Source organism: Microcaecilia unicolor, chromosome 1 (genome assembly GCF_901765095.1).
Source record: "Microcaecilia unicolor chromosome 1, aMicUni1.1, whole genome shotgun sequence".
Classification (NCBI taxonomy): domain Eukaryota; kingdom Metazoa; phylum Chordata; class Amphibia; order Gymnophiona; family Siphonopidae; genus Microcaecilia; species Microcaecilia unicolor.
In genome coordinates, this window is record NC_044031.1 from 122,983,492 (window position 1) to 123,005,743 (window position 22,252).

Consider the following 22,252-nt stretch of genomic DNA (forward strand, 5'->3'; position numbering starts at 1 on the left):
CAGTGCACAACATACAGGTATAAACAAGCAAATATCAGAGGTTTAACAGTTTAAGATAGTAAGCTGTGCACAAGAGACAGTGAAAGAAAGTTTTAATTTATTATTATTTTTTAAAATAAATAGAGGAAAAGTATAGAGAAACAGAACAGAAAGCCAGGAGTTTCAGTCAGATAAAATAAGATAATGCAGATAGCTGGCTTAGGGCCCTGTTTACTAAGCTGAGCTGTAGGTGCGCTAGCGTTTTTAGCATGCACTAGAAATTAGCACGTGGTAGCAGTAGAGACACCCATATGGGTCTCTAGCATTAGCGTGTGCTAAAACATTTGCACACCTTAGCAAACAGGGCCATTACCTTGAGAGGGCCATGCAGCAGCAACAGCAGCAACAGGCTTGATTCCTCAAAGCATGTGGTAGAAAGGTAGAAAAAAATACCCACACCTCTGCAACAAATGTCTGCCTCCAAGATCAGGTAACTGTTTTAGAGAAAAGTTGGGGGGGGGGGGGGGGGGTGGAGTCAGAAGGATAATTAATACAAATAACTTTTAAAGTCACAAAGGCACAGATAAATTTGACTTTTACCAAACCAGTGCTAACAATCTATATGACAAATTAAACAGTTTCTGTTTTTATTTCTCCAGTGTTGTAGTAGATGTTGTTTAACTTCTTGGGGTTCTCAGTTCAATTTTTGTGTAAATATTTTTATTTCTAATTTGTGATCTCTAGTTCTGTATTTGGTGAGGGTCTGTCAGTGTGATAATAATGGCAGGTGGGGAAATCAGAGGGGAGGAAGGGAGGAGCAGGGATCAGAGAGGATATCCTCCTTTATTGTCTGACCTGGACCAGAGCATGTCTAACACTGGCTCTGACCCTTGCTATATAGCTGTGGTTCTCGAGATCATCGACCTTCCTCGCCAGCTGGTCACACTTTTGCTCTAATGCTGCCATTCTCCCATGCATACCTTCTGCCCTGTCTTCATATTGTGACACCTGCTCCTCCACCTGCTGCAAACGGGCACTCTATCTCTCGAAAGATACCCTGATTTGGTCCACCGACGACTGCAATTTGGACAGCTTTTCTTCTAGCACCACCGAGATCTGCTGCACCAGGTCATGGATCATGTCCTCCAATAGCACCTTCATGAGCGAGGTCTCGGGTGCCGCCACCATTTTGTGCTGTGTGCTGCTCACGTTCATCTTCTTCCTCCACGGTGCCTTTGCGGGCATACCCGCCTTCTCTCCAGCTGATTTAGCACCGCAGCCCAATGCAGCCGATAGTCTCGCCTTCACAGTTACTTTCTGACCTTTTAGGGACCGATATGGGGGCTATTTGCTGATAACTTTGCAGTTTTTTGGATCTCTGCGATGGAGCGTCCACTCAGCTCCTCCGCATCACGTTACCCCCAGACTGTCTTAATAAGAGAGGTGTTCCATCCCCTTATCATTTTGGGTACCCTTCCTGTTGTGGATTAAAAATGATAGAACAGAGTTAAATGGTTAGTATTCTCAATGGAAAATATTAGATAGCTGGGTTTCCCAGATATCAATGCTGGGACCGTTGCTTTTTAACATATTTATAAATGATCTAGAGATGGGAATAACTAGTGAGATAATTAAATTTGCTGATGACACAAAGTTATTCAAAGTTGTTAAATTGCAAGAGGATTGTGAAAAATTGCAAGAGGACCTTACGAGACTGGGAGACTGGGCATCCTAATGGCAGATGACGTTTAATGTGAGCAAGTGCAAAGTGATGCATGTGAGAAAGAGGAACCGCCCAGGAAAAGAACCTAGATGTCATTGTTGATGATATGTTGAAACCCTCTGCTCAGTGTGCATCAGACTCTAAAAAAGCAAATGTTAGGAATTATTAGGAAAGGAATAGAAAACAAAAACGAGAATATTATAATGCCTTTATATTGCTCCATGGTGCAACCGCATCTCAAATACTATGTGTATAATTCTGGTCACCGCACCTCAAAAAGATATAGCGTAATTAGAAAAGTACAGAGAAGGGCTACAAAAATGATAAAGGGAATGAGACAACTTCCCTATGAGGAAAGGCTGAAGTGACTAGGGCTCTTCAGCTTGGCGAAGATACAGCTGAGGGTAGATATGATAGAGGTCTATAAAATACTGATTGGATTGGAACAGGTAGACGTGACTCGCTTGTTTACTCTTTCCAAAAATACTAGGACTAGGGGGTATTCAATGAAGCTACCAGGTAGTAAATTTAAAACAAAGCAAAGAAAATATTTCTTCACTCAATGTGTAATTAAACTCTGGAATTCTTTGACAGAGAATGTGGTAAAAGCAGTTAGCTTAGCAGGCTTTAAAAAAGGTTTGGATAATTTCCTAAAATAAAAAAAGCCCTGCAAGTACCTGGCAAAATCTCCAATTTAGCTGTTGGAATTTCACATTACATTGCATGTCGGTACTAACCACTGTCTCTCCCTCTTAGGTTGTGTGTTACTCTCTGCAAATTAAGAGCAAGAGAAATGAGAAATGGCAGAATAAATTTGCTGTGGCAAAGTGTACTTTAATACTGTGATGTCTCATTCAGTGGATTCTGTTGCTTCATTATTGAATGTGACTATGATTTGTCTGTGGCATTTACCATAGGGAAGACTTATTATATTGCACCAGCAAAGCCTCTCTCTTTCTTACTGGGTACCCTTCAGCTTTGCTAATTTGTTGAGAGAAATCCCTACCATCTGTTCCCATATGCCCATTATGAGACAAAAATTAAATTAAGTCTATTTTTTAAATTAAAATAACATACACTGTAGACCCCATATATTGTAGATGTTGGAGTCCACATTATCACACTGAGTTCACAGTGTAGTATGTAATATGAAAAAAACTAGAGCCTAGAACTTGCCCGGAGTATAAGTGAAATCCTGCGTTGTATTGAGCTACTTCATATGAGATCTACAGTGTATCTAAGAGACTGTTTTCAGTTATACAACTTTATTTAAAAAATGCATTTAACATTATTATCAGAATTTAAAAATTTCAGAAGACAAAACTGGAGCCCAACCCTTGCCCACATTGTAAGTGAAACCCCGTGTTACAGTGAGCTACGCTGTATATGGGTCTACAGTATATCTAAAGGACTAATATGGTAGTTATACAACAACATTATTCAAAATGAATTTAACATTCTTATGTAATAGAATTTAAAAAACAAACAAACAAAAAAACCCCAAATATATAAGGATTCAGAAATGGTAGTATCCTTATTAGCAGACGCTCTTTCCCTAAACGTGCCTTAACCTTCCCTTAGATTTCTTCACTTTTTTAGCTCACCACAACTTCTATGTCTGACAGTACAGCCCAGTGTGATGGGAGCTACTATGTAAATAACTCTATTATTGTATACTGCCTCTTCAAGGTCATTTTACTGTATGCCTTGATAAGTTAATGAAATTATGCATGAGAGTGTGTTGTGAGCCCATCCCAAACAATTAATAGAACCATAAAGACAAGGTAATGAAAAAGAAAGCAAACAACTGTATGAAAACAGGTTATTTCCAAGGACTGTGGTATAAGTAATATATATATAAACATTTCTAAGTATTTCTTTTAACAGAAGTCTGCATGGTTGTTCTTTGATCCCATGTTCAATGAACATTATCTGGGTTGTTTTTTTTTCAGTGATGTTTCCAAAATTAATGAAGGAATTGGGGACAAAATTGCCATGCTGCTTCAGTCATTATCCACATTCGTGACGGCGTTTATAATTGGGTTTTTAAAAGGATGGAAGTTAACATTGGTGATACTGGCAATCAGTCCAGTCATGGGACTTTCTGCTGCTATCTGGTCAAAGGTAGGTTAGAACCTGTCATTCTGTTTGGTAATACTGAAAAAATACTACTATGCACTTATTAAAAACTAGTTAATACTTACACTAATAGCAATCTCAGTTTAAGCTGACTTGCAGTTTCCTCTGGTTTTTGGAATGTGAGATATCCCCAGGGCCACCGAGAGGCCGAGAGGGGGCGGGGGGGGGGGGGGGCAAAATTTCCTGGGCCCAACCTCGAAGGGGGGGCCTGGGCCCAGTGCCAGCAAGGTTCTTCTTGCTTTCTGCTTCTGGGTCTGTCCTCCCCTGCTCCTGTGTGCTGCCAAGGACCCGGATGATTGCATTAGCTCGGTATTGTGTAAATGCAATCATCCAGGTCCTGACTCCCAGCATCGACAGGAGCAGAAGAGGACAGACCGTGGGAGCAGTAAGCGACTTGCTGGCACCAGGCCTGGACTCCCCCTTGGAGGCAAACACAGAAGGGTAAGGGGGTCAGGCGAGCAGGAGCAGTGGGGGGGGGGGGGGGGGGGGGGGGGGGGGGGCGGCGTGCGGCAGTCTGGTTCTGCCCCAGGCCTGGCTATTTCTCATGGCAGCCCTGGATATTCCAGATGCTGAATCTCCCTGCAAGTGCATTTCTGGTTTGCCATATGAAACACTGACTTGAAAGTGAGTAAACAGTGCAGTGTGTAATCGTTCTGTGATACCCTTCTAAAAGATAAGCTGAGGTGCATTTGTTAACATTGGGAGTAATTTTATGAAAGGATTTTTCACACATAAAGGGCTTTAATAAAATTATCCCAGCAGTTACACATATAAAAGTATACTACTACTACTACTTATTATTTCTATTGCACTACTAGATGTATGCAGCACTGTACAAAACACACAAAAGACAGTCCTTGCTACGTGGTGCTTGCCATCTATTCAAGACAGACAAACAGGACAAATAATGTATTGGGAAGTTACTCTGGGAATGATTAAAACAGACATGGGTACTGAACAGGTGAATAGGAGTTAGGAATTAAAAGCAGCCTTAAAAAGTTGAATAGGGCCAGAGACGGAGCTTGAAGTACCGACTCAGGAAGTCTTCCAGGCATATGATGCAGCAAGATAAAAGGAATGGAGTCTGGACTTGGCAGTGGAGGAGAAGAGTACAGATAGGAGAGACTTACCTGATGAATTGAGTTCCCAGGGAGGAGTATGAGGAGAGATCAGGGTGGAAAATACTGAGGAGCTGTATAGTGTCAAGAAAGCAAACACTTTTATGCAACCTATGTGTAGGTGTGTTCAGGGGCAGAGTACTGGTGGATTTGCAATTGACGTGTCGTTTATAAAATACATGTGCAAGGGTGTACTTTACGCCTGTTCCCAAGCAGACATACATATCCATGGCTTCAGTCTAGGTGTGATTTCTGCTGTGTTGTGCCTAGTATTTTATAAAGATACATAGGTACATATTTGTCTTTGTAAGATAGGCTAGAAATTGGCATCTGCTTGGCATTTTAAAAAGGATGTCCAACTCAGAATATGGACATCTAAGGCAGAATGTCACCAACGGAAGTCCATCTCACATGTATTTTAGAACAGGATACAGCCTGAACCTGAAGTGTCCAAATTATGAATGGAGAAAACAAGGGACATGGACGTCTTTATGGCAGCATAGGAACATCCATCTTATAAAATGACCACAGAGACATAGAGGGGCATAATCGAATGGGGATGACCATCTCTAAGGGCGCCCATCTCTAAGGACGTCCTGGAAAAGGGGTGGGGAAACCGCTATTATTGAAACAAGATGGGTGTCCATCTTTCATTTCGATAATACGGTCGGGGAAGCCCAAATCTCAACATTTAGGTCAACCTTAGAGATGGTCGTCCCTGGTTTTCAGTGATAATGGAAACCGAGGAATACCATCTCAAAAATGACCAAATCCAAGGCATTTGGTCGTGGGAGGAGCCAGCATTCGTAGTGCACTAGTCCCCCTCACATGCCAGGACACCAACCAGGCACCCTAGGGGGCACTGCAGTGGACTTCAGAAGTTGCTCCCAGGTGCATAGCTCCCTTACCTTGTGTGCTGAGCCCCCAACCCCCCCCAAAACCCACTCTCCACAACTGTACACCACTACCATAGCCCTAAGGGGTGAAGGGACACCTACATGTGGGTACAGTGGGTTTCGGGTGGGTTTTGAAGGGCTCACATTTACCAGCACAAGTGTAACAGGTAGGGGGGGATGGGCCTGGGTTCTTCTGCCTGAAGTGCACTGCACCCACTAAAACTGCTCCAGGGGCCTGCATACTGCTGTCATGGAGCTGGGTATGACATTTGAGGCTGGTATAGAGGCTGGCAAAAAAATTAAAAAATTTTTTTAGGGTGGGAGGGGTTGGTGACCACTGGGGGAGTAAGGGGAGGTCATCCCCCATTCCCTCCAGTGGTCATCTGGTCAGTTTGGGCACCTTTTTGAGGCTTGGTTGTGAAAAAAAATGGAACAAGTAAAGTCGGCCAAATGCTTATCAGGGACACCCTTCTTTTTTCCATTATTGGCCGAGGACGCCCATCTCTTAAGCACGCCCCAGTCCCGCCTTCGCTATGCTTCCGACATGCCCCTGTGAACTTTGGTCGTCCCTGTGATGAACTGTAGTTGAGGATGCCCAAAATCAGCTTTCAATTATGCCGATTTGGGCGACCCTGAGAGAAGGATGCCCATCTCCCGATTTGTGTCGGAATATGGGCGCCCTTCTCTTTCAAAAATGCCCCTGATAGGAGCCAACTTTTCAAAATTATTGAAACCCTACAGAAATCACCTCTCTCCGTGGACATAGTCAAAGACTTTGTTCAGTATTAGAGGTGCTTAAGCACTCAGCGCACCCACAGAGCTGGCTCCTATCCACACAGATATCCACATGCAGAGCAGAGGGATAGTCTAATGTTTAGAGTGGTAATCTGAGAATCAGGTCACCCAGGTTCAAATCCCACTTCAGAAGTTTGTAACTCTTTTTTTAAATTGTGAGCCCTCCAGCAACAGAAAAATAACTACTATATTTGAATGTACAACAATTTAATAGCCTTCAGGCTTCCAGGTATCTTATCCGTATATAATAATTCTCACCTCCAACGTTCTATGCTTGGGACCGTGGCTCCCTGGCTGCAAGTGGTCTGCGAGGCAGACACGCATGGACGTCACTGATGTCAACAGAGCTGATTCCAAGGCAAGGGGAGGAGTAGGGAAACACGCGCAGCGTGTTTCCCTACTCCTCCTACTGCCTCGGAATCAGCTGTCACCCCCCGCGCTACAACCCCCTCGAAACCCACCCCCTCCCGCGAACCTGTCGATCCCTCCCGGAATGCCGAAAACCGCACCCCCCCTCTCGCCGCTGTTGTGCACTACCTTCGGGTGGGTTCCTCAATCATCTTCTCAGAAAGTTTAACTCCGTGCGTCTGACGTCAGACGCACGCAGAGGAACTTCCAGACAAGATGATTGAAGAACCTACGGGAAGGGAAGAACAACATGGCGGCGGTGGCGGCAGTTTTCGCTCGCACGGGGGGGGGGGGAACGACAGGTTCGCGGAAGGGGGGGTTTGAGGGGGCCGTAGCACCGGGGGGGGGGGGAATTGCCTGCCTAAGGCCCGTTTCCTTGCCTACAGAAACGGGCCTTTTTTACTAGTCTTATATATTAAGGTACAGTAGGTATGTTTCTGTCTATGGAGGACTAATAATTAAAAAAAAAAAAAAAAAAGCAAATAGCCATAGTGGAATTTGAACTTGGATCCCTTGGCTTGCAGTCCACTTCACTAACCACTAAGCTATTCCTCAGATCTGCATGCTGTGCTGTTACCAATGTCCATAGTTTCTGACACACCAGCTATCATAGAGCCTGGTATCCCTTTCCAGTTTCACATTTAGGGGAAAGGAAGAGGGACAACAACCACTGGGTAATTAAGGAGGTGTCATGCCTTAATCCCTCTAATTGACAGCTGTTTAATCAAAGGAACTTTCTGTAACCTGGACATGCCAAGCAGGGGCGTAGCCAGCCTTCCGTGGGAGAGGGGTCCAGAGCCCGGGGGGAGGGGGCACATTTTAGCCCTCCCCCCGGCGCCGCCCCCCCCACCGCCGACATTGCCGCCCCCCCTCCCGCCGCGAACCCGCCGCCGCTGCAGCCTACCTTTACTTTTGCTGGCGGGGGATCCCACTCCCCGCCAGCCGACGTCTTCTTCTTAGTCGCTTCCCGCTCTTCAATTTTTTTGCTGACGTCCTGCACGTTGTACGTGCAGGACGTCAGCAAACAAATTGAAGAGCAGGAAGGACTGAGAAGACGTCGGCTGGCGGGGAGTGGGATCCCCCGCCAGCAAAAGTAAAGGTAGGCGGCGGCGGGGGCGGGTTCGCCGGGAGGGGGGTCCTGGGGTGAATCTGCGGGGGCCCCGGCCCCCTCAGGCCCCACGTAGCTACGCCACTGATGCCAAGTACCGAGTCTAAATAACAACGTCCATCTTTTTAGACATGGATGTCCCACCCCCTTCTGTGATCAGAGTTGGATGTCTGTATTTTGGTCCCTCCCTCTTCCCACCCAGACCACGCCCACTTGCCATATGGACATAGTGCAGTGTTAAACACCCATGTCCTGTCTTTATTTAATCAGGATTTGGATGTCTGTGTGACACGGATGTCTAAATGCCAGTTTTCAGAAGTCCAAAACAAGAATAGAGCTTCTAAAATAACCACCATAGTTAACCTGCTATAAAATTACCCTCCATATTCAGTGGTGTAGGGAGGAATTTCTCTGAGGGTGGTGGTGGGGAGTAATTTCTCTGAGGTGGTGGTGGGGAGTAATTTTTTGCATTTCCCAAATAGAATGCTTGAGTGGAGGGGAATAGTAGCAGTAGCAGGCAGAAGTGAGTGACTAAGAAATCCGGGGGAGGGGGATGGGGCAAATGTCCCCTCTGCCCTCCTCCCTACACCCACGTCCCATGTCAGCTATTTTCTGTCTGCTATTAAATGCAAGCATGTTACTGTATTCAGGTAACAAGCAATGACTTCTATGTAATTAGGACTTCTGTTCTTAAGTGTTTATAAATTGTAGATTTAGATGTTTCTTTTCCAGATAATTAGGGGTTCTTTGAGGGTACAAAAATTGATCTTTATCAGTGTTTTCATGCCACAGGCATTATTGCTTGGTACCTTTTCCGGTGGGATCAAAATATATGTTTGTGTCACTTAGGATTCATGAATGTAGAAAAAGTACAAAATTTTGGGGCCGATGCTTAAAGGTTCATGGTAGAGTAAAACTCTACCGCAAAACTAGCTAACGCTGAAAAATAGCCACAGTATGCTCAAAGTAATAAGCATGCAAATTCATGTTGTGTTAAAATAACAGCTATAATCTCCTGCTTAGCACAAAATGTCAACTTTCCTGTCAGTGCCTGAGGGGTGATTGGATCAGGCACTGACAGGGAAGCAGACATTTAAAAAAACACACACACAAGCATGCCACAGCATGCATCATCACCTTACCCCCCAACACAACACCTCTTCCCGTCCTTCCCAAACATATTCCTGGCATCTAGCGGCACCCACTCCAGGCCCCAAACATTTTTTTAAATGCCCTATTGGGCCACTCGGGCCCCCTCCCTCCTTCCCCTGCTCAGGCGCAAAATGCCCTGGTGGTCAAGTGGCTGCTGTCTGGCCCCCACCCCTCCCCTCAGTCACAAATTTATGTGGTGTTCTAGCAGAAGCCCACCCCCCAGTCCTCCATACCTTGTAGGAAGCAGGAGCAATGTCCTCTCGCTTCTGCTTCTCCAGGCGCCATATAGCACCCCGCCCATGTGGTGCCTCCTGGAATGCATTGGGTGGGGCATATCTACTATATAAGGGAGAAACACAGAAAGATCTGAAGACAGAAGGAGTATGGATTTAATCTGGTCCAAGTGGTGGTAGATATAAATAATGATACCTAGCAGAGTGGTTTGGGTGCTGTGATGTTGCCAAACGCCAGTCTGATTCAGATGTAGTATGTGTGTGTTATTGATGAAGTCCATAAGTTAGAAGTGGACCTTTTAAAAGAGCATGGTGAGTACTTTCTCTTATGTGATGTAACAGGGGAAGAGACAGTGATAATGCACCAAACATTTGATATCTCAGGGTGATCATATCTGAAGGCTGTAAAGCAATGTGATAAGGCAGATAAGATAAGGGAGATAGTTGGCAAGGACATAGTAACCAAGAGGACAGCGCTGGAGGTTCACTGGGTCAGATGTACAGTACTAATGTGTTTTTCCATTCTGTGTAAATAGGAAAAGATCTTAATCTGGCCCATTGTATCTAAGGGACAAACACTTAGTATATATGGCCCACTGAGAGCAAAGGGATACAGAAATAGGAAAATGAATAGTTTTCTTAAGTTTTATATAGGAAGAAATGTATTTATAAAAAATGTATTTACCATTTTTCTACACAGATCAATTCAAGGTGGATTACAAAACATTCAGAATTACTCCTAAAGCACATAGCGTGTCACAAACAGGGTGATTCTAAGAGGTACTTGTCACGAAATGCCTAGCCACTTGCCTGGGGCTACCCAGTGGCGACTTAGAGGGTCTATCCCCAGCACAGCTCAGATCCACCTGTACTTGCTTCTTGTGCTCTACACTAGCACCCTCCTCCCACCGACTGGGTCCCAAATGTCTCTGGGCAAGTCTTTCTCTCTGAAACTATCCCCAATGATTTCTATGTTACTGAGACCACACACCCAGTGGTCCCACAGTTCCCAGAAAGCATTCACAGACCCAAAACATAAACCACTAGGATTTTTTATCAGTCCAGACAGGCAGAGGCAATAAACTAAAAGGAATGTTTATTGTCTGAAGAATTGTACATAAGTACATAAGTAGTGCCATACTGGGAAAGACCAAAGGTCCATCTAGCCCAGCATCCTGTCACCGACAGTGGCCAATCCAGGTCAAGGGCACCTGGCACGCTCCCCAAACGTAAAAACATTCCAGACAAGTTATACCTAAAAATGAGGAATTTTTCCAGTCCATTTAATAGCGGTCTATGGACTTGTCCTTTAGGAATCTATCTAACCCCTTTTTAAACTCCGTCAAGCTAACCGCCCGTACCACGTTCTCCGGCAATGAATTCCAGAGTCTAATTACACGTTGGGTGAAGAAAAATTTTCTCCGATTCGTTTTAAATTTACCACACTGTAGCTTCAACTCATGCCCTCTAGTCCTAGTATTTTTGGATAGCGTGAACAGTCGCTTCACATCCACCCGATCCATTCCACTCATTATTTTATACACTTCTATCATATCTCCCCTCAGCCGTCTCTTCTCCAAGCTGAAAACAGTAAAAGTGCAATCAGCAGAGGCAATAAACTAATTATGTACAGGAAGAGAACCTTTTTCAAATGAAGAAGAGCTCTGGAATGAGAGGGCATATGACAAAGTTAAGAAGGAATAGGCTTAGGAGTAACCTAAGGAAGTATTATTTCACAGAAAGGGTGGTGGAGGTGTGGAATGGCCTCCCGGTGGAGGTGATGGAGTCTAGGACTGTTCCAGAACTTAAAAAGGCATGGGATAAGCATATGGGATCACTTAGGAACAGGTAGAATTGGGGGTTACAGAGGATGGGCAGACTGGATGGGTCATTTGGTCTTTATCTGCCGTCATGTTTCTATGTTTCTAAAAGGAATATTTATTGTCTGAACAATTGAATAGTGAAACAGTAAAAGTGCAATCAGCAGAATAATAACAGGTAACTGAAATATGGGTCAATTATAACACTAACTAAACATTTGTATACTAACTTAAGTAGTACCTGGGAAGATCAGGACATATAACTGTTCACCGAGCCTCAGCAAAGAGATCCTACACTCTTTTCTTCCTGGCTAAGACTGAAGACAAAACCAGTAACTTCTGGGTAATTTGAAACTCCAGGCCAATCAGAGCCCAGAACAATTTTTTTTTTTTTTTTAAAGCTGGCCACATCACTGCAGGTCTTTTCTCTGACAGTTTTAAGCATAAACATGCACCACCTGCTGGCCAAACTAGATAAATACACTTCAAGAATTAAGGCAGTTTTATAGGCTTAAAAAACCCACTAACATTGATTTTAGAATACTAGCATTTGGACATGTATGTGTGCTCATAAGAGTGTAAATGCCAATATGCTGCCTGCGCACTATTCTGTAAATATCCACTTAACTTACATAATCCCCCATATTCTATAAACGGTGACTAAAGTTGCGTTCACATGTCTGCATATGTAGTTGATTTGCACGTTCAACTTAACAAGCTAATCAGCGCTGATAATTTTCCAATAAGCAATTATCAGCACTAATTGGCACTAAGTTGAATTTACGCATGCAACTTTCTAAGCATATTCTATAAAGTAGTCCATGTAAATTCTAATGTGCAGATCACAAAAGGGGGCATGGCCATTGGAGGGACATGGACGGGTCGTGAGTGTTCTTGAAATTTATGTCCATTGTTACAGAATATGCCTGATCCACGCCTAAGTAAGACGTGGGCATTTACACCAGGTTATAGTTGGCGTAAATGGCTGTGCCTAATGTTTAGTTGCAGGACGGCCACTAGGCGTATTCTGTAAACTTCGCCCAACTTTAGGCGAGGTTATAGAATACCGCTAAGCTTGGATTTTTTTGGTGCCAATTTTGTTGGCACCATGTATAAAATCTGGCCCAGTGTGTATTTGCAAGAGAAGCAGAGCATGGGTGCGACCCAAACATAAGCATGTAATATATAGAATACTGTAAGTCTTGTGCATATATATAGCATTTAGGCGCTAACACACCAGTTCTGTGTCAGGTGTAAGTGTGCTCACGTCTAAATGTTAGGTGTGTATACCAATTTGAGCTACTATAAAATAAAGGAAAGTAGTTGCCTTTGTTCCTTTATAGAATAGGCTCTTACCAGACACATATGGGCAACTAATTGTAGTTACCCTGTTATTAAATTGCTCCCTTGAGAACTAACCTCCTTTTTTTTTTTACCAATCTTAGCCTCTAGTTTCTTAATAGCCAGATCCACCATGTGGGATTCTGCTGAAACCCACCTCATTCCACCTCTTGAGTGCCCAAGAACTGCTCCCTTGAAACAGTGGCATAGCCAGACTTGACATTTTGGGTGGGCCCAGAGCTAATATGGTTGGGCACTGTGTATATAGGCATGAGTAGTGTTTCTTGGGATACTACAAAATAAGGCCTTAGAATGCACTTGATGATGGATTTCTAAGTAGTCTGCCCAACAGCTATCCTGCATCAGCGTAAACCACATACATACTTAATTGAAAAACCAATATCTTAAAATTGATCAGACCTAAAATGGCAAACTTCTCAACACACACGACAGGATCTTGCAATGTAATTACATAGGAAAAATGTATTCAAATTCTGGTAGCACCTCAATAATAGCAATACAGAATCCCTTAACTGCCAGGTACTTTGTGAAGTAGCACTAAGGGCCCTGTTTACTAAGGTTCGTTAGTGTTTTTAGCACGCTTAAACTTAGCGTGTGTGCTAACCACGTAGGCGGCTATAGGGATATTGTAGGCACGTACATGGTTTACGTGCGTACATGGTTAACACACGTTAAAAATGTTAATGCGTCTATAACGCTGCTTAGTAAACAGGGCCCTAAATCCTGCAAAGAAGCTTCATAGAGCCTATGCTGCAAATCTCAACATCAATTCTGAACACGTATACCAATAACAGTACTTTTATGAAGGCAGCAGTGCATATACATAACAGCAATACACATCCCATTGGAAAAGTCAGACAAGTCAGACTCATACAACCCCACACAAGCTACATGCCAGCAGAATCCCTCACCTTGGTCACATGCAGAACACATACCAACTCTCATCAATTACAGAATAGAGGACCAAACATTAGCAATTGTCCTGTAGCCTGGCATCAGCTTTTCCCTTCCCTTCCCTACCCTACTCCTCCATCCATCCCTATAACCAAGCATCAGCCCTTCCCTTTTCTACCTTACCGCCCCCCCCCCCATCATCTATCCCCATAGTTCGATATCAGCTCTTCCCTTCCCCACCATCCATCCCATTGATAAGCATCAGCCCTGCCCTACCCTACCCCCCACCCTTCCCTGTAGTCTAGCGTCATCCTTGTCCTATCCCCTACCCAACTCCCACAGTCTGGCATCTTCTCCCCCCACCATGAAGGACACCAGCATTAAATATGAAACTTTTTTTTTTTAATTTTAACTTGGTCACTGTAGAGAACATCCCCACTTAAAATCCCACCAAGACACCAACATGGAAAATATACAATCTTTTAAAAATTATAACCTGGACACTATAAAAATGTATTGTTGGTGGGTTTCTGGGTGAAAATAGGTATATTTAATTATTAAATATATCTTTTTTTGACCTAGGCAGTGAAGAGCACACCATCACTCAGAAGCCCAACACAAGCCAGCATTACACTGTACACGATGTTAAAATTAAAAAAAATATATGTTTATTTTACCTGGGCTGGGCAGCTGGGCTTCAGTGGTGGTGGCAGGTGGTGGTGCAGACTCAGAGAGCACTCACTGTACTTCACTCCATGTGTGCTGTTGTGGGACTGCGGGGGAGTGCTGAAGCCTGAGCTGAATCAACAAAAAAAGACTGATCTTGATCCAGCAGGTAAGAGTGGAGGAACAGCAACCGCGATGGCAGCCAGCACAGTTTCCCTTCTCAAGCAGCACTGCGGCGCCGTCATGCGCATGAGAGCGAGGAGCAAGGCAAAGCAGCAAAACAGAGTCTAGAGACTCTAGAGTGAAAGTGAATAGGGAGTGAGCAACTGAGTAGCTGCACCAGTGTGCAGCACTACAATGGCTGATGACTTGTTGATCACTACTGCTACTACTTATCATTTCTAAAGCGCTACTAGACATACGCAGCGCTGTACACTTGAACATGAAGAGACAATCCCTGATCGACAGAGCTTACAATCTAATTAGGACAGACAAACAGGACAAACAAGAGATAAGGGAATATTAAAGTGAGGATGATAAAATAAGGGTTCTGAACAAGTGAATAAGGGTTAGGACTAAAAGCAGCATCAAAGAGGTGAGCTTTTAGCTTGGATTTGAAGATGGCCAGAGATGGAGCTTGATGTACTAGCTCAGGAAGTCTATTTCAGGCATATGGTGTAGCAAGATATAAGGAACGGAGTCTGGAGTTAGCAGTGGAGGAGAAGGGTACAGATAAGAGAGAAGAGTTCCCGGGGAGGAGTGTAGGGAGAGATGAGAGTGGAGAGGTACTGAGGAGCTGCGGAGTGAATGCACTTATAGGTCAATAAGAGGAGTTTGAATGTATGCAAAAACGGATAGGAAGCCAGTGAAATGACTTGAGGAGAGGGCTAATATGAGCATAACGACACTGGCGGAATACTACTACTATTTAGCATTTCTATAGCGCTACAAGGCATACGCAGCGCTGAAAATTAGTCGTGCAGCAGAATTTTGAACAGATTGAAGAGGAGAGAGTTGGCTAAGTGGGAGACCTGTGAGAAGCAAGTTGCAATAGTCCAAGTGAGAGGTGATAAGAGTGTGGATGAGGGTTCTGATAGTGTGCTCAGAAAGGAAAGGGTGAATTTTGGTGATATTATAGAGAAAGAAATGACAGGTTTTAGCAGTCTGCTGAATATGTGCAGAGAAGGAGAGGGAGGAGTTGAAGATGACCCCAAGGTTATGAGCTGATGAGACAGGAAGGATGAGAGTGTTATCCACAGAAATAGAGAATGGAGGAGGAGGAGAGGTTGGTTTAGGGGGAAAGATAAGAAGCTCAGTCTTGGTCATGTTTAGTTTCAGATGGTGCTGAGACATCCAGGCAGCAATGTCAGACAAGCAGGCTGATACTTTGGCCTGGATTTCGGCTGAGATTTCTGGTGTGGAGAGGTAGATCTGGGAGTCATCAGCGTAAAGATGACACTGAAAACCATGGGATGAGATCAGAGTACCAAGGGAAGAAGTATAGATGGAGAAAAGAAGAGGTCCCAGGACAGATCCCTGAGGTACACCAACTGACAGTGGGATAGAAGTAGAGGAGGATCCACTAGAGTATACACTAAAGGTACACTGGGAGAGATAAGAAGAAAACCAGGAAAGAACAGAGTCCTGAAATCCAAGTGAGGACAGAGTATCAAGGAGTAGGCTGTGATCAACAGTGTCAAAAGCAGCAGATCGAACATGAAGGATGAGGATAGAATAGAGACCTTTGGATCTGGCCAGGAGCAGATCATTGGAGACTTTAGCATAGGCGGTCGGTGGCCCAACTGTTTGGGGAGGCTAAAGGGGGCGGGGTTAGGGGTGGGGCCAGGGGTGGGGCTTACATCCATAATTGTCTGATAATACACAGAAAAAAAAAGTCACAATACCTTTTATTAAATTTAGATATTAGATATGTATCATATGTCAAAGAATAAAGTGGTTGCTCAAAGCATATACTAACCACAATCGCTCAACTGCAAAACACTATGCACAACTTTGTGCAAAAACACACTCAGAACCTTACTGTACCATAAATATTACACTGGGCAGAACCTAATACACCAATATACCACCATACGGAAAATGCAGACCGTCAACAATATGAAACAAGGGATCATAATATCACAATTCTCATGTACAGCCACAAAACACCCTAATTCATGTTTAATGTGGGATAAAATGCCATAAATAAGTAAATAAATAAATATAAACTTTTAACGTTGAGCACCTGATTCTCAAAGTGGACGTATTCCAAACACTATAATGAAAATAAAATGATCTTTTCTACCTTTGTTGTCTGGTGACTTTGTTTTTCTGATCATGCTGGCCCAGTATCCGATTCTGCTGCTATCTGTCCTCTTAACTCCGTTTCCAGGGCTTCCTTTCCATTTATTTCTTTACTTTCCGCCTTTCTTTTTCATTTCTTGCTTTACATCCGTAAGTAAAAGCTGGGTCCTCTGCAGACTTGACTGTTCAGTGGATCCAGGTTCTGCCTATTTTCTCCATCGATGTGCAGGTTTTCTCCCTCTTCCCTCATCTCATCTCCTTCCTCTCTCTTCCCTCCCCTCCATGTCCAGCATTTCTTCTCTCCCTTCCCCTCCATCCATCCATCCATGTCCAGCAACTCTCTTCTCTACTACTACTACTTAACATTTCTAAAGCGCTACTAGGGTTATGCAGTTCTGTACAATTTAACAAGAGGGACGGTCCCTGCTCAAAGAGCTTACAATCTAAGAGGCAAGTGAACGGTCAGTCCGATGGGGTGGTCAAATTGGGGCAGTCTGGATTTACTGAAAGGTAAGAGTTAGGTGCCGAACGCAGCATTGAAGAGGTGGGTTGTAAGCAAAGACTTGAAGATGGGCAGGGAGGGGGCTTGGCGTAAGGGCTCAGGAAGGTTGTTCCAAGCATAGGGTGAGGCGAGGCAGAATGAGCGGAGCCTAGAGTTGGCGGTGGTGGAGAAGGGTACAGAGAGGAGGGATTTGTCCTGTGAACGGAGGTTACGGGCGGGAACGTAAGGGGAGATGAGGGTAGAAAGGTAGTGAGGGGCAGCAGACTGAGTGCATTTGTAGGTAAGAAGGAGAAGCTTGAATTGAATGCGGTATCTGATTGGAAGCCAGTGAAGTGACCTGAGGAGAGGGGTGATATGAGTATATCAGTTCTGGCGGAATATGAGACGTGCAGCAGAGTTCTGAACAGATTGAAGGAGGGATAGATGGCTAAGTGGGAGGCCGGTGAGGAGTAAGTTGCAATAGTCAAGGCGAGAAGTAATGAGAGCGTGGACGAGAGTTTGGGTGGTGTGTTCAGAGAGGAAAGGGCGAATTTTGCTGATGTTAAAGAGGAAGAAGCGGCAGGTCTTGGCTATCTGCTGGATATACGCAGAGAAGGAGAGGGAGGAGTCAAAGATGACTCCGAGGTTGTGGGCAGATGAGACGGGGAGGATGAGGGTGTTATCAACTGAGATAGAAAGTGGAGGAAGAGGAGACGTGGGTTTTGGTGGAAAGACGATGAGCTCAGTCTTGGACATGTTCAGTTTCATCCACCCTCCATCCACCCATGTCCAGCAACCCTCCTCTCCCCTCTAGCCACCCACCCATGTCCAGCAACTCTACTCTCCCGTCCATCCACCTATGTCCAGTCCCTCCATCCATGTCCAGCAACCCTCCTCTCTCCCCTGCCCCCCTCCATCCATGCCCAGTGCGATTCTCCTCTCCTCTGCCTCCATCCATCTGGGCAAGTGGTGCCCTGAGTCTCCCCTTCCCTCCCCTTCCTTACTATCTGCCACACGCCACCCTTCGGGTTTTTAATCTTTAATGTACCTCCGTCCCAGTGCCGGCCACGTCATTTCAAAGCCCGCCCTGCAGTCTCTATTCTTCTCTCCCTTCGTGACGTGAGTTCGTTCCGCAGAGTCCCGCCCTCGAGGAAATGATGTCAGAAGGCGGGACTCTGCGGAACGAACTCACGTCACGAAGGGAGAGAAGAATAGAGACGTGCAGGGCGGGCTTTGAAATGACGTGGCCGGTGCTGGGATGGAGGTACATTAAAGATTAAAAACCCGAAGGGCGGCGCGGGGCAGATAGTAAGGAAGGGGAGGGAAGGGGAGACTCATGACGCCGATTGGCCGCCCGCCCAGAAATGCGGACAAGCGGCCGGCCGGCCAAACCCCCCCTCGGACGCCTAACCCTTTCCTGCAGGGGCTGGGGAGGCTTAGCCTTTAGCAAGTGCTGTTTCAGTTGAATGAAGGGGGTGAAAGCCAGATTGAAGTGGATCAAGAATAGCTTGAGATGAAAGAAAGTCAAGGCAACAGCGGTGAACAGCACGTTCAAGTATCTTGGATAGGAAAGGGAGGAGGGAGATGGGGCAATAGTTGGAAGGACAGGTAGGGTCCAATGAAGGTTTTTTAAGGAGTGGTGTGACTACGGCATGTTTGAAGGCATCGGGAACAGTCGCAATGGACAGTGAAAGATTGAGGCTATGACGGATAAATGGGATGACAGTAGGAGAGATAGTGTTATGTAGATGGGTGGGAATAGGATCAGAGGATCAGGTAGTTAGTTAGTTTCGAGGAGGAAATAAGATGTGTAGTTTCCTCTTTAGTGATTTCAGAAAAGGAAGAAAAGGAGGCAGGGGTTGGAGGGTTGAGAGAATGGACTAAGGGAAGGAGAGGTGGAGGTGACCTGTTTGAGAGTTCAAGTTTAATCTTGTGAACCTTATCATGAAAGAACTCAGCCAGAGTCTGGGGGGAAAGTGAAGGGGGGTTGGAGGTGAAGGCACTTTGAGGAGAGAGTTCAGTGTGGCAAAGAGACGTCGATGGTTTGAGGCAAGAGAATTTGTCAACTGGATATAATAGTCCTGTTTGGCAAGTAAAAGAGCAGACTGGAAGGAGATCAGCAAGAATTTGAAATGTATGAAGTCAGCATGGGCACGGGATTTCAGCCAAAGGCGTTCGGCAGAGCAGGCACAGGAACATAGGTAGCGGATTCTAGAGGTCAGCCAAGGCTGGGGTTTGGTACGTTTTACAGAACGTTTTACAGAACGGGGAATGGGAGGAGCGAGAGTATCCAGAGCAGAGGAGAGAATATTATTATAGGAAGAGACAGCCTCATTGACAGACTTGGATAACGTGGAGGGGCATAATCAAACGTCGCTGGCGATCTATTTTGGCGGCTGCGCAACAGCTGGCCGGAACCGTATTATCAAAAAAGATGGCCGTCCATCTTTTTTTTTCGATAATACGGTTTAGCCCGGCCAAATGACTTGGATTTAGCCGGGGTTGAGATGGCCGCTTTTGTTTTTCATCGATAATGGAAAAAAATGCCGGTGATCTCAAACCTGGCGAAATCCAAGGCATTTGGCCGTGGGAGGAGCCAGCATTTGTAGTGCACTGGTCCCCCTGACATGCCAGGACACCAACCGGGCACCCTAGGGAGCACTTCTAAAAATTAACAAATATATAGAAATAGCTCCCAGGTGCATACCTCTGTTTCCTTGGTTGTTTAGCCCCCCCAATCCCCCCCAAAACCCACTTTCCACAACTCTACACCATTACCATAGCCCTTATGGGTGAAGGGGGGCACCTACATGTGGGTACAGTGGGTTTTGGGGGGGGGGCTCTACATTAACCACCACAAGTGGAACAGGTAGGGGGGATGGGCCAGGGTGCGCCTGCCTGAAGTCCACTGCAACCAACAAAAACTGTTCCAGGGACCTGCATACTGCTGTCAGGGAGCTGGGTATGGACATTTGAGGCTGGCATACAGGCTGGCAAAAAATGTTTTTATTTTTATTTTTTTAGTGTGGGAGGAGGTTGGTGACCACTGGAGGAGTAAGGGGAGGTCATCCCCTATTCCCTCCGGTGGTCATCTGGTCAGTTGGGGCACCTTTTTGAGGCTTGGTCGTGAACATAAAAGGACCAAGTAAACCAGGCAAAATACTGAGTAATGCCACTTTTTTTTTTTCCATTATCTGCGAAAGCCGGCCATCTGGTAGCCACGCCCATGCCCGCCCATGTCCCGCCTTCACTATGCCTTCACTATGCCCCTTGAACTTTCGCCGGCGAGGCGACGAGAAAGCAGCGATGCTGTAAAAAAAAAAACGCTTTCGATTATACCGATTTCGTCGCTTTTGAGAGATCGCCAGCGATCTCCCGATTTATGTCGGGAAATGGCCGGCGATCACTTTTGAAAATAAGCCTGATAGTGGTAGAGAAGAGATTTGAAACACTGGAGGACAGAGTAGAAGGGTCAATAGCCTGAAGATTCCTAAATTTATTGGTTAAGATTGGGCGGGACTGGGGAGGAGGGTGTTTAAGTGTGAAAGTTATCAGATGATGGTCAGAGAGGGAAAGAGTTGAGGCGCAGAAACAGTGAGCAGTTTAAGAAGAGGATAAGATCAAGACAGTGGTAATTCTGGTGAGTGGGGGTAGTGGAGCACAGTTGAAGATTGAAAGAGGATCTTAAAGCAAGAAACTGAGAAGCATAAGAGTCAGAGGGATCATAAGCATGAATGTTAAAATCCCCAAGAATGAGGGAAGGAGATGAAGGTTCAAGAAAGAAGGAAAGCCAGGCATCAAAGTCAGTGAGAAAGGAAGAAAGGGACTTATCAGGGGGTCGATAAATGACTGCTACTCGGAGATGCAGAGGAGCAAATAGACAGATGGAGTGGACTTCGAAGGAAGAAAAACAGTGACACTGAGATGGGAGAAGAGGTTGAAATCTAAAAGAGGGTGAAAGTAGTAGCCCAACACCACCTCCGCAGCCAACCGGGCGAGGAGTATGGGAGAAAAGATAACTCCCATGGCATAGGGCTGCGACTGACGCAGAGTCTACAGGGTAAAGCCAAGTTTCAGTTAGGGCAAGCAGATGGAGAGTATGAGAGATAAAGAGGTCATGGATGTAGGAAAGTTTGTTACAGACAGAGCGGACATTCCACAGAGCGCAAGAGAAAGGCAGGACCTGGCCTGCAGTAGAAACAAACTTAGGCAGGGAAGAGAAGGACTGGAGAGGTGCCGACTACCTGGGTGGGCCTGAGCCGAGATTGGCCCACCCAGGCCCACCCCTAACTACGCCCTTGCCTTGAACCTCAGTACATTCATAGGATGAGAGCCAGAAGGAAGAAGTAGAAAGAAGAAGAGACATAGAGAGCTCATAAGTTTTATATAAATACACCACCTGATATTTAGCCGGCGGCGGCAGTGCTTTGACCTCCCACCACCGGCGTTTAACCCAGATATTCAATTGCTGGGTCGTTTCTGGTGACCGGCATTGAGTATCTGGTTTTTGCAATATTCAGACTTAACTGGTCATGACTTAACAAGCAAATAGGACTACTTTTTATGCAGTCTTATTTGCCTACTAAGCCAGGCCGGTTAAGTTGCACTAATTGGTCATGCTCACAAAATGCCACCAACAGCGTTGGCTGTATTTTTGGCACTAACTGGTCATTTTCAGTGGCAATAACCGGTTAAATGCCACAGAAAATGACCAGCTATCTACCGAGACATGAGTTAACTGGTCGGCGGCTGTCCCCGGCCGGTTAACTTGCACGGAATATTGGCCAGACCGTGCTTTAAAAGACACCTCCCATTGGTACATTTCTGGGATACAACACACTCCTGTTTGATTTTATTCATTCAGACCCCTATTTTCTAATATGTAACACACGAGTCAGATGTTACCCCATGTTATTTTCCAGTGTGTCTCTGTTTTATGATTCTCCATTTCTAATGGCTTCCATGTTTCTTGGTTGTTTGATCATTTTATTTTTCCAGTTGGGTTGATCCTGATCTCTGCTTACCACTTCCTCTTGTTGGTTTTCTGGTTCTCACTTCCAACAAGAGGAAGTGGTAAAGAGAGATCAGGACCAACTGGCAAGGAAATATTTGGGACACCTTTACACATAGGGGAAAAATAGCAGGCTGCAAGGCTAAGAGGAAAACTCTTGGAT

The 22,252-nt window shown here is 45.2% G+C and overlaps 1 protein-coding gene across 2 annotated transcripts in view; it reads left to right on the plus strand.

The window, feature by feature from the left end:
• Positions 1–22,252, plus strand: part of ABCB1 (ATP binding cassette subfamily B member 1) — a 265,216-nt gene that overhangs the window by 76,458 nt on the left and 166,506 nt on the right. For both annotated transcript variants that reach the window (XM_030199760.1, XM_030199764.1), the window contains one exon: positions 3,655–3,826. In XM_030199760.1, the coding sequence (XP_030055620.1) occupies positions 3,655–3,826 (172 nt within the window). The remainder of the gene's footprint in view (positions 1–3,654; positions 3,827–22,252) is intronic.